Genomic DNA, 13,216 nt, shown 5'->3' on the forward strand with positions numbered 1-13,216 from the left:
CTAGTTTCTTTAGGTGTAAGGTGAAATTATTTGAGACTTNGGCTTTATTGATCTTTTCTGCTGGGTTTTTTTTTTTTTGGACTATATTTTGTTCATTTCTGCCCTGAACTTTATTATTTTCTTTCTTTGACTCCCTTTGAGCTTTGTTTGTTGTTACTCTTTTCTAGTTTCTTTAGGTGTAAGGTGAAATTATTTGAGACTTTATTTTATTTTGGTTCTTGAGGTAGGCCTGTACTGCTATGAATTTCCCTCTTGGGACTACTTTATCTGCTTCTCATAAATTTGGGGTCATTTTGTTTCCATTTTCATTTGTTTCAAGATAGCTTTTGTTTTCTTCCTTGATGTCATTGTTAGCCCATTTTTGTTCAGTAACATGTCACTTAGTCTCCATGTGTTTGTGTGTTTTTTGGTTTTTTTCTTATAATTGATTTTTAGTTTCATAACACTGTGGTCAGAGAAGATGCTTGATATTATTTCAGACTTCTTATATTTATGGAGACTCGTTTTGTGACCTAATATGTGGTCTATCCTGGAAAATGCCCCAGGTACACTTAAAATGTTCCGTGTAAAAGAATGTGTGCTCCGTGGCTTTCAGGTGAAATGGTCTGAAAATATTAATTAAATCTGTCTGGTCTAGCGTGTCACTTAAAGCCACTGTTTCCTTTTTGATTTTATGTCTGGAAGACCTATCCGTTGATGTCAATGGCTGTCAAAGTCTTCTTCTATGATTCTGTTACCATCAGTCTCTCCCTTTATGTTTGTCAGTATTCCCTTCATACATTTAAGTGCTCCTCCATTGGGTGTGTAAATATTTACAAGGGTTGTATCCTCTTGTTGAAGTGATCCTTTCATCATTATGTGATGTTCTTCTTTGCCTCTTGTTATAGCCTTTGTCTTAAAGTCTGTTTTTTCTGATATAAGTATTATATTCTACATTATATTCATTCTGTATAAGTACGCTTTTCCTTTTTTCTTCTTCTTCTTCTTCTTAAAGGAGTCCCTTTAACATTTCTTGTAATACTGGAACAAGGAGTATTTGATGGCAACGAGCTCCTGTAGCTTTTTCCTGTCTGGGAAGCTCTTTCTCTCCTCTTCAGTTTTAAACAATAGCCTTGCCAGATAGAGCAGTCTTTTTAAAAATATTTTATTTATTTATTTTCAGAGAGAGGGAGAGAAATATCAGTGTGTGATTGCCTCTCATGTGTCCCCCACTGGGAACTGGCCTGCAACCTAGGCATGTGCCCTGACTGGGAATTGAACCGTGATCCTTTGCTTCACAGGCCCGTGCTCAATCCACTGAGCTACACCAGCCAGGGCCAGATAGAGTAGTCTTGATTGGAGGTCCTTGCTTTTCATCCCTTTGAATATTTCATGCCAATCCCTTCTGGCCTGAAATGTTTCTGTTGAGGAATCAGCAAGTCTACGGGAGATTTCTTCTAGGTGACTAACTGTCTTTCTCTTGCTTCTTTTAAGATTCTCTCTGTTTCTAACCTTCAGTGTTTTCATAATGATGCATCTTTGTATGGACCTCTTGGTGTTCATCTTGTTTGGGATTCTCTGCACTTTTGGACTTCTGCTCTTTTTTTTTTTTTTTTTTGGCCAGGTTAAAGAAACTTTCACTCATATGTTTTTTTAAAGAAAATAGGTTCTCAATTTCTTGCTCTCTCTTTTCCTTTTGATACCCTTATGATGCGAATGTTGGTACAGTTGATGCTGTCCCAGAAGCCCCTTAAACTATTCTTATTTTTAAAAATTCTTTTTTTTGCTGTTATAACTGGGTGTTCCTAATTGCTGATTTGATCCTCTGTTTCATGTAATGTGCTGTTGGTTTTTTCTAGTGTATTCTCCATTTCAGTTATTGCATTCTTCATTTTTTCTAGTTTCTATTTCCCTTTTTTAGGCTTACTACGTTTCTTTTTTTGAAGTTCTGAGTTCATGAATTCTTCCCCTAGGTTTTTTAAGCACCCTTATAATCAGTGGTTTGAACTCTGTGTCTGGTAGATTGCTTGTCTCCATTTTGTTTCGTTCTTTTCCTGAAGTTTTACCCAGGTCTTTCCTTTGGCACATGTTTCTTTGTTTCCTCGTTTTGGCTGCTTCTCTGTGATTGTTTCTATGTGTCAGGAGCTCTGCTATGTCTCCCCTCTTGGCAGGGTGACCTTATGTAGTAGGTGTTCCATGGGGACCAGTGATGCTGGTCCTATGGGGACCAGTCTTCCCCATCACCTGAGCCAGGTGCCCTTGGAGTGTTGCTTATGTGGGTTGTGGGTTCCTTCCTCTTGTAGTTGAGACTTGATTGCTGGTGATGTGTTAGTGGGTGGGTTTGGCCCTCAGCTGCTGGCTGGCTGTGAGGACTGGCCATGACCACAGTGTACGAGCTGCTGTGTAGAGGATGACTCCATGGAACAGTCTGGTGCCTGCTGACACCTCTCTTTGGTTGTGTTGCTTGGGAAGCTAATTGGGTGGTACTCTGTTGTTTTGTGCAGCTGGCTACCTGGTTCTGGGGCCTCTTGGGAGGGACTCTGGCACAAGCCAATGCCAGATGCTGCCTGTGATGCATCAGGGCCACCTGTTATGAGCTATGATGTGATCCACAATTGGTCTCTGCTTGTCCTGGGCCTGGGTTCATGTGGCAGGGGCCACCAGATCTGAGGCTGGCTACCACCAGTTCTGGGCCAGGGTCAGGTGATCCAAAGACTCAATGCACCCCAAGACCTGCCTCCACTTTCCAGATGCCTATAAGGCCCAGTTGCTGAAAGAGCTCCAGGCAGTATGCAAGTTGGGTGAGGCAAGGTCTCGGGGAGTCAGCAGGGTGGAGAGGGAGGCATTCGCCAGGCTAATACAGGTTCAGATTTGGTGGAAGCACTCATGGTACACCAAGGTCTGATGCCTCCCCCTCGCAGCCTGTAGCCCCAGGTGGTTGGTGTGGGATCTCGAGGAGTCATCTATGTGGAACTAGGGGAGTTTACCAGGCTGATGTAGGTTCAGACTTGGTCATGCGGGGTGTGGGCTCCACACAGGGACGGTGGACGTCATGCCACCAGCCCTTGCCCTGAAGCCACACAACTCAGTTTTCCCTGAATGTTCCTGGCGCACTTGGAGCTTGATGGAATTCCTTGAGAGTTTTCTAAGAAAGATTGCGTGCAAGCCCAGGCTAGTTGGCACTGAGAGAGCCTGGGGCCACGTGCAAACTGGACAGGCCACGTCTCGGGGAGTCATCAGGGTGGAGCTAGCGGAGGTCACCTGGCTCATGTAGATTCAGATCAGGCTGCGTGCAGGGAGGGCTCAACACAGGGACAGTCTCGGTCATCCCTCAGCACCTCACCCTACACCCAGAACTCAGTGTCTCCCTGTATGTCTCCGGGACTCCCCAGGCTGCTATCCCTTCACGGAGCCCAAGGTGAGTGCCCTGAAAATGAGTGAACTTGTGCGTTGGCCCTTTAAGAGGATGCCTGGGTTTCCGGCAGCGCTCCTACTCACCCACAGGGATGGAATCCCTGCTGAGTTTCACAGCCAGATGTTATGGGAGCTACTCTCCTGGCAGGGGGGTTCCAGGCTAGGGACCTGGTGTGGAGCTCAGACTCCTTGCTCCTAAGGGGGGATCTCTAAGCTGAGATATCCCCTTGGATTCTCGGCCACCACACGTGGGTGTCACAGGGCCGGCCCCTTTTGCGTCTTTATCCCTCCTTCTGTCTTTATGTGACTTCTTTGTATCTTTAGTTTTAGGTTTTCTGTTCAGCTCTTCTTCAGGTGGTTATCTAAGTTGTTCTTTAATTGGGTTGTAATTTCAATGTGGTGGTAGGAAGAGATGTGTGCACGTCAACCTGCTCCACCACCTTGATCGGAACCCAAAGGACTCCTGATTTCGAAAGTGCCTTTGAAGTTCTGCGTTCCGATTCAGACATAACTTCATTTTACACAAGCCATGCTTAACACTGTAGTTTTTAATCCATGTCATTTCTTTACCAGTTAAATGCCACTCACCACTGACTTTAAAATTCTACCTTGCAGAAACTGTTTGGATAAAGAAAAAAATGTTTAATCCTACTAATGCGAAGGTTTTGTGTTTCAGGTCCGACTACAGCCACATGTCCTCCACGAGCAGTAAGTACGGTTTAAATGTCCTTCCCCGCTGTCTTCACAGCCCCCAGGGGCCAGTCCCATCTGTGCACGTAGAGGAGGCCGTCTCTGAGACCCGCGCTTTAATAGTAAGACTCCCCGATGGTGTCCTCCCTAAAGAATGTGAGACAGTGGTCCAGCTCCGGAAAGCTCTTCCTGGAGGCTTTGATTGCACCTTGATGGTGGGACGAGCTCAGCCCCTGCTTTCCCTGTGGGAATCCAGCCTGGAGGAACCCACTCGGGCTATCTTAGCACAAATGCTCTAAAACACCTTCTGTAAAGAATCGGGGCTAACCCATTCATTCAGCAAACATTTATCAAATGCCTGCTGCCTGAGGCTAAGAGCTCAGAGCACATTAATTGGACCCATGAAGTGGCCCCAACTCATGTCTTGGGCAAATTTCCCCAGATATCATAGGTTATGATTATACATGGTTAAAATTGATTATATGTGGTTAAAAATGTTCATAAACATACCCTGAGCATAGAAAAAGGTGCCTCTGTATTAAAGATTAAATTAAAGGTGTGGATCTATTATGGGAAATTTGACCTTCTCTCTAGGAACAATTTATAGCAATTAAGATCATTATAAATGACCAAAGTTATTCACCCGATTAAATACATTTTAAAATAACAACAAAAAAGTCTTATGGTAAAGCCCTGATTTTTTAAATCAGAATAAAACAATTCAGTATTTACTCTCTCACTATCCTGTTAAACCCATAATTCTAAATAGTTCTCAGTTGGAAAGACACTTCATTGCGTTATTCTCTTTGCTGATGTTCTGGCTTAGCTTTTCTTTGCAATAAGAGACTGCACACAAAAGCCATATATCTGAAATTGTAGTTTAGTGTCAAGTCGTATTTAGTTATGAGCATAACTACAAGGAGCAATTTCTGGTTATTTCAGCCAGCTGCAGCCTCAGTATTGCCCCTTAGTTATTAGGAACCATTAGTAGCTAATGAGAATAATGCTCCAGTGTTTTTCATTCACTCCCTGAAGCTTCTGCATTCCTGAAATCAGCGAATGCTCTCTTGAACTCTCTCTGTATCGCCATTTTTGTTCCACCCAGTTTTGCCCAGAGGCTATATTTTTTTAAAGAGCAATTTCTATGCAACACTAACCAGAAGGCTTTGCTCAATTGGTAACTCTCCTATCAGTCCTCTGAGTCACAACAAAACACCTCTCTTGTCAGGAAAACAGGTAATTTGGTTTGGGGTGTTTTCCTCTCCGTTATTTTAATTGCAGTCTCTGAACTGGAATTTCTCTTCAAGCCACTGGGATCAATAGCCTTTTATTGCTCTTTCTTTTCTCTTTAAGTATTTGGTGATTTCTGCCTGACTCTTCAGTGCTGGGCCCTCTTGGTTACAGATAATAGAGGAAAAAATAAAGACTTGAACAAGCAGGGGCTCGTTTTCTCTAACATTAAAAAAAAAATCCAGGGAGGCAGTGCAGGTGTGGTATAAAGACTCCTTCAGTTGTCCTTGACTTTTGGCTTCCATCCCCAGGGTTGCCTCTGGGTCACAAAAGGGATGCCTCTAGCATAGGCATCACATCCTCGTTCTGGGAAGGAACAAAGGATGAGTGGATACAGGTGGGTCCCTAGCTGTCGCTGTCCATTGTCCAGTATGTCGTTGCCTGGCCTGTGTTTTCTCCCAGCCAGGAACATAAATCCCGGCCAGACCCATACATAAGCAGTCAGTGAAAGAAAATTTTTTTCTGATAAGAAAAAAATTTTTTCTTAAGTCTAGAATCTTAAATCTATCCTTTAAAACATTAGTTCAACAGCATGGTAGTAATAAAAAGTATCTTCCCGGTAGATTCAAAACACAGCATTTCTCCACAACTAATGGAATCTCCCTGAGGACTGCGTGGGGAGAAAGCCCATGTGTTCCGTGTCCAGCCTGAAGGGTTCAAGGCCAGGGCCGCTCTGCCCTCACAGCCGACTCGGTGCCTGTGCCCTCCAAGTGAGCAGCAGGGGCCAGAGGGTGATCCTCCAGCTCCCACGTGTCCATCCTGGGAGCGGCCCCTGCATCTCATTGTCATTCCACTGCCCTCAGTCAGCCTGCCTCCCCCTCAGTGGCTGGTTTCTGAATGGTCCCTGGTTCTGGCCTGGGATGCGAGCGTCGGCTGCAACCACTCACTGGGAAGAGATGGGTTTTTCTGTGTGTGTGAGTGGTTCTTCTTGAACATCCAGGCGATGCTCTTTTGCCCATTTGTTCCTGAGTTCACAGGGATGTAAAGGTTTCCTCCGGGAGATGGAGGGTTAGAGTCTGAGAATCTACAGTTGATTCTCTTCCTTGCCAAAACGGTCAGGAAAGCCTCCCCCGAGAACCCCAGCCTCTCCTTGTCATCGTCTTTTCCCTCAGAATGCAGGGGGCTGCTTCTGCGTGCCACCTGCCCCTGATGGGACGAGAAGCAACGTCATCGCTGGGACAAAGTACTAGCGCAGTGGTGCAGGGTTTGGTGTGCTGGGTCCTGGTTCTGGGTCCCAGTCCTGGCTCCGTCCTGAATGAGCAGACATTCTCACACACACCAGGCAGCTTCCCGGGGCGTCCCTTTTTCTCTATAGAATGAGGCTGGGTAGTCTCCACGGACTTTTCCAGAAGCTCTGGGATACTAAGCCATGCACATCTTAGAAAATCCTCCTCACAGAGAGAGGGAAGGAGTCCAGAACTGAGGAGCCCGAGCCTTTTTTCTCTGTCCCCGAATAGAGTCCGGAGGATGTGCACCCTGCCCAGGGGCCCGAGGCATTAATCTCCAAGCGAGGGCTGTTCACCCTCAACCTTGAGCTTCTGGACTGTGAGCTGCCCGTAAGCCGGTGGCAGTAGAGACACGGTGGTGAGGGGCCGTTGCTGCATTTTAGCTCCCCCCACCTGGGAAAACCTGGACATGGTGCGGGGCTGGGGAGGCACACGTGTAGCCAGGCGTCCCATGGTTGGGCGTCTTTTCTTCCGCCTCGTGGATCATGGAATTGTGTATCACGTATGACTGACCATTTACTTTCAAACAAAGGTTGTAACCCAACTTGAAGAACTACTCCCAGAAGATGTGGGGAGCTTTCAAGTGGAATTTTTAGGGTGGTGTAACATTTCTTGAGAATCCGTATCCCCAAAATGATGCCAGCAGGAGGTGGTCAGAGAACGGAGAAGTTCCCTCCATGTGAGACCACTCTCTAGTTGCCCTCCTCGTTTGGGCCCTGCAGCTCTCCCTGCCCAAAAGTCCATCTTGAGCAACCACCCTCTCCCCCTGCGGTACCTAATGGCTCTGACTGCTACTTGGGAATTGATTCAGTTGGTGGTAAATGATTACAGCTGTTGCCTCGGAAACCTCTTATCCCACCCACACTGAACATGGGTTTGTTCAGTGCAGTTCAGCTACCTGACTTCATTTCATATAGTTGTTTGTTGTCTCCCTCCCCCACTCCACTGTAAGTTTTAGGAAGTCAGAGATTCTGTCATTCATCACTGTGTCCTCCAGTGCCCAGCACGTAATAGGTGCACAATAAACATTCCTTGACCAAATAAACGATTGCACCTGAATGAATTCTGGAACAAGGTATGGAAGTTTGTTAAATCCCGACCTTGGTGAGATCTCTCCTTTGGAATAAGACGTTTGGACCCTCAAATCGATATACTGGCCTCTGGGAAGGGGGCACTTTGGGGGGCACACTGGTTTGCTGGTTCTTGGAGGAGGGCCAGTCTAGCAGGCACTGGGCAGTTGAAGGTGGTGGTGTAGGCAGGCTGGCGTGAAGCTCCCGGGTGCAGGCAGCATTGAGGTGGTCCAGCATCAGGACGGCATCGGGCAGAAGGACCTTTGTCCATTCCTCCAGTCTCAAGCTTAGGATGTCCGCGTGGGTTAGGGATTACCAGGAACTGCCCAAGCCTGATGGTTAGTCCACTCCCAGCAGAAGCTCCCACCCACGTGGCCTGAAGCAGCTACGTCCCACAGTCACAGCCCAAACGAGCAGCCTGAGGTTTGGGCCAGGAAACCAACAGGATGACTCCAAGAAGGGTGGACTTGAGAGGCAAGAGAGTTCCCTGGTGAGACGGGAGACCCCGCGGTGCCTTTGAGCAGTCAGTTCACATTTCACCTGCAGAGTGGAGAGAGCACCTTTATCAGTGTTGTTTTAGAGATGAGACAAGACGCTTTTCAGACAGTGTCTGGCAGGTAACAAGAGCTTAATACATGGTGGTTGTCTGAGTTATTTTCTGTTCAACATGAGACAAAAAATAGGGAGATATAGGAGTGATGAAACATTAGGAAAAAATGTAACAAATAGGTCGAAAGTGCCATTTCTGCCTCAGAAAAGGCCTGACTGTGTGCAGTCCTTAAAGCTGTTTCTGGTTTGCGTTACGAAAGGAAAAACCTAGTTCTCTATAATCCCATGGGAAAGACTTCTCCTTGGCCTCTTGGAAAGCGCAAACCGATCGAAAATGCTTTCAGTGGCGTGGGGACAGCTCCCCTCCCACACCAGCCCCAAGGAGGTCTGTCCAGGACGGTTCATGTTTGCTCTGTGTCTCACCCGCCCAGAGCAGGTGCTGCGCGGGGGCCTTTGGGAAGACGTGTAACAGAGACGATAAAGGCAGAGGCGGCCCCCCGCCGAAGCGGCTCTGCTGCTCCAGGGAGGCAGGAGGCTTTTCCTGACAATTAATTATTCACAGTTTCTCTCCTCCTCAAATACTTGGTTTTCTGTCCAGCTCCACAGAGGCAGACTTTTTCCTCTGGGACGGGTGTAACCCTAGTGCTCAACGACGGTGCGGCGGTGCCTCCTGCAGCCCTTGGAGCCTGTTTATTTCAGGGTCATGTGCAGTGGGCACGTGCTGGCCGTGGCTAGGGCAACTACTGCCACCACTCACCCTCCCTCCCGTTTTCGGGGTAGCAGTTGGGCCGCGGACATCTCCCCGATTCTTGCAGTGCCCGGAGAGGGAGCTCTGGAGTCGGGCCAGCTGGCTGCACCCAGAGCTGCCCGGGCTGGCAAGCTGGTGCTGAGCCGGTGCTCAGGCCTGTCTCCCCACCCCCTGCTCCGAGGCTGGGCATCTTGCCCTTTAGCAAAGCTGTGAACATTCACTCAGCCATGCAGGCTCAGTGTGGCCTTTGTTACTGCTCCCTGGGAAACTTTTGTGCGGCTGACAGAAGTGACCCAAAGCTGAGCACCCTTGGAGCGCTGTCTCGGAGGCTCAGAGGCTCCTTGCACCCAGGCCGTCCCCACTGCCTGCAGGCTCTCTCTGTGGTGCCCCAGCACCTTCATTTCACCGCTGCACCCACCTGCATGCTGGCTTGTTTAACCGTCCCTGCAGGCGGTGCTCAGGCGCAAAGACCTGGGCATGTGCCACCGGGGGCGTGGTTTCTGGGTTACCTTCCTCAGAGACCCAGGACCAGGAGAAGGACGTGTATATGGGCGTCCGAGACATGGAGCTATAGGCTGGTGGCCAAGAAGCCGGCCAGTTAGAAGGAGGCAGGCGAGCCATGGAGAGAGGGGGGATAGGAGCAGTGTGGTCAGAGATGGCTGGAGAGTGACAGCTGCTTATTCTGCTGTGACACCAACCCAGCAGACAGCGTGAGCACACACAGTGGTGTGACTGCACTCACAAAGTCAGATGCTGGGTGACAGGGACAGGTTGCTTCACCGCTTTACCCCTCGATTTCCTGCTCTCCAAAATGGAGACAATAATAGCACCCTCCCCCCCCCCTTCTAGGGTGACACTGAGGGACTGAGCCAGTTCATACACATAGAACACCAAGGAAGCGCCAGCCCGCCCCCAGTGCACGCCGCACACTGTTAGCAAACAGTGTCCCTGCAGGTACGTGGCCACGTGCGCACCTGAGTGTGGGGCAGGACCCCAGCAGGATTGCCTGCGAGCTCAGACCGTCCCCTCTCCCAGACACTGCCTCTGCGACATGGGCTCTCCCACCACCCACTTCACAGGAACCATCTGTAAATCTTCTTGAGTAAATCTCACCCTGAAATCGTGCAAGGCCTTTCTGCCCCCTTTCCTCTCTCACGAGCATCCACCATGCACATTCGGCAAAGTCACACACCTCCACTGTTGGGAGACCAGGGCACCGTGGAAAAGTGAAGTATGCATTTTAGATGATTACGCTATTTTCTCCTTCCTTTATTGGAGCTCCTGACTGACGGAAGATTTCAGCGGTTGGCATTTCACTGCTTTTGTTTCTCCTGCACTTCTGCTGCTAGTGATGTGAATAATGTCCAGTGAAACAGCAAGTGGCCAGGTGAGCAGAAAGAGCAAGCAAAGAAAAGAGACAGAATAATTCATGAATTCCGGTTGCCTTTTAAGCCATCATGATGAATTTCCCCTGGTTCAGATGAATATGGGGGTGCACGTTTATAAGACAGCTGCATAAAGGGGGGAATATGGCCCAGAGGTAACTGGCCCACCTTTAAATTCAGCCCATCGCCTAAGCAACATGCAGGTCCCATGACCAATAGGACTTGTCTCCTAGAAGTCATTCAGACACCTGTAGCCAAAGTGGAACTTCTTGTCTTTCCCTGCAGACTTGCCCTTCTTCCAATATTTATTAGCTCAGTTAGGCATCAATGTCAGACCAGTTGCTCAAGCTGGAAATATCAAGGTATACTCCTCTCCTGCTTTTTCTGCTCTCACCCCCAGGCCACGTGGCTGTCAGGTGTGCTTCCTAAATAGCTCCCAAATCCGTGCCTCTTACGTGCGCCCAGAGACTCTGCCTGCATCTATGCTACAGTGGTGCAACGGCCACCCCCAAACATCAGCTTAAAACGGTGGTCATTCATTACTTCCCATGTGCTGTGGGTCATCTGAAGCAGACCGGGCTTCGCTGGGTGTTTCGTTCCACGTGTCTTTGAGTGTCTGAGGTCAGCACTCAAACCGACCTCAGTCTTAAATGGTAGACTTGAAACCATAAAAATCCTAGAAGTACTATAGGCAATAAAATCTGGCATTTCTGACAATATAAATCTGATCATTTATATTCTGATGTATCTCCTCCAGCAAGGAAAACAAAAGAAAAAATGAGCAAATGGGACCACATCGAACTACAAAGCTTTTGCACAGCGAAGAAAACCATCAATGAAACGATAAGACAACCTACTGAGTGGGAGAACATATTTGCTGTTGCAACTTAGAAGGATTAATATCCAGGATTTATAAAGAAATTTTAAAACTCCACACCAAAATAAGCAAACAATCTAATTAAGAAATGGGCAAAGGACCCGAAAGGACACTTCTCCAGAGGATACACAGATGGCCAACAGACACACAAAAAGATGCTCAACATCACTAATCATCAGAGAAATGAAAATCATAACCACAGTGAGACATCATCTCACACCTGTCAGAATGGTTATCATCAACAAGTCAACAAACAAGTGCTGGCGAGGATGTGGAGACAGGAGACCCCTTGTGCACTGTGGGTGGGAATGCAGATTGGTGTAGCCGCTGTGCAAAGCTGTATGGAGCTATCTCAAAAAAATTAAAAATGGAATTGCCTTATGACCCAGGGATTCCACTGGTAGGAATTTATCTGAAAAAAACTAAGACATTAATTCACAAGAATATTTGCACCCCTGTGTTCATTACACTATATACAACAGCCAAGATTTGGAAGCAGCCCAAGTGCCTGTTAGTAAATAAGTGGATAAAACGGCTATGGTGCATTTATACGATGAAATAATCCTTGGCAGTAAAAAAGAAAATTTTACCCTTTGAGACAGCCTTGATGGACCTGGAGGACATTATACTAAGTGAAATAAGCCAGTCAGAGAAAGACAAGTAGCATATCATTTCACTCATATGCAGAATATAATGAACACACTGAACTAACAAGCAAAATAGAGACAGACTCATAGATCGCAGGCTGACAGGTCTTGCGGGGGTGGGGGTGGCGGGGGATTGTGGGGGCTGGAAGGACTGAGCAAGATAGAAAAAAGAGAAAGAACTCATGGACCCGGACAGCAACGTGGTGATTGCTGAGGGGAGCGGGAGGTTTGTGGAAGTGGCAGAGGGTACGAGGTGATAAATGGCAATGGAAAAAATGTAATAAGTGAAATAATATTGTTATAAGTGAAAAAAGAAAGAATGCCATTCAAGTTCTATCAATAAAATAGCTGATTCGAAAAGTAACTCACAGTATTAAAGGAGGGTGTTGAAATATAACTTCAGTGTCTTACAAATAATTTTTATACTGTGATTTCATAAAACATTGGCCTTGACCATGGCCCAGTAAGAATATGACTGTGTGTATTCCTAGCAGGGGGGGCAGTGTATTTGCGGCCAAGTAGATGCCCAGTAAATATGCGTCTAAGCAAAGCATTATACTTATATAATTTTTGTGGAGTTTAACAGAGCACAGCAAAACTTCATCACACATCTCATTCATCCATGAGAAGAAAATAAGATAAATAAATGAGTGAATAAAGAGATTTCTTGACTGCCCTTGGAGAAGTCATAAAACTTATATAAATGCAAACAGAGCACATCTTTTCAAAGAGCAAGACTTTTATCAGGTTATTTGACAAAAATATGCTGAATATTTATGAATTATAAATATGCTGGTGTGGCCAGCAAACTGTTCACCCCACTGAAAAGTGTTGCCCTGTTAAACGGTCGACTTCTCACTTGGAATTGAAGCTTTCAAATGCCCTGCCAAAGGACGCAGGGAGGTTCACTGGCCCATTCAGGCTGCGTGGGCTTCTGGGTGGACATGGCCGGAGGAGAGGCCAGAAAGTGGCAGTACACAGGCAGCAACAGTGCCACCTTGAGACCCCTGCCCCCAGCCAGGGCCCCAGTAAGCCCAGAAACGTGGACCCTGTGCTTGTCCCCAAACTGTCCTTCCTTGTGTGTGCAAGGAACAAGGGGACCAGGACACTGTTGGCAGGAGGCCTGGATAGTTGGGGTTTGATCCATCAATCAGAGTGTGTGCCTAGCACAGGGCATGAACAAAGGATTGCATAAATAGTTGCTAGATGAAAACATAAACCGATGAAACAAGCATACAGAAGGAGTACAGTAACACTGGGAACATTCGTGGGGTGAGGTGCGGCAGTTACTTTGGGGAATACTGAGTGGCATTCGTGCAAGGCTGCAGCATCTCCTCCGTT

The 13,216-nt window shown here is 47.2% G+C and overlaps 1 protein-coding gene across 1 annotated transcript in view; it reads left to right on the plus strand.

Annotated features, from left to right (window-relative positions):
* The window catches only part of FAM124A (family with sequence similarity 124 member A), a 47,543-nt gene that overhangs the window by 12,023 nt on the left and 22,304 nt on the right, over positions 1-13,216 (plus strand). Inside the window, exon 2 of the mRNA XM_037057579.1 lies at positions 4,070-4,101. Within this exon, the coding sequence (XP_036913474.1) occupies positions 4,070-4,101 (32 nt within the window). The remainder of the gene's footprint in view (positions 1-4,069; positions 4,102-13,216) is intronic.

This window comes from Sturnira hondurensis, unplaced genomic scaffold, assembly GCF_014824575.4.
Source record: "Sturnira hondurensis isolate 20B ecotype Veracruz unplaced genomic scaffold, ASM1482457v3 Scaffold0009719, whole genome shotgun sequence".
NCBI lineage: Eukaryota > Metazoa > Chordata > Mammalia > Chiroptera > Phyllostomidae > Sturnira > Sturnira hondurensis.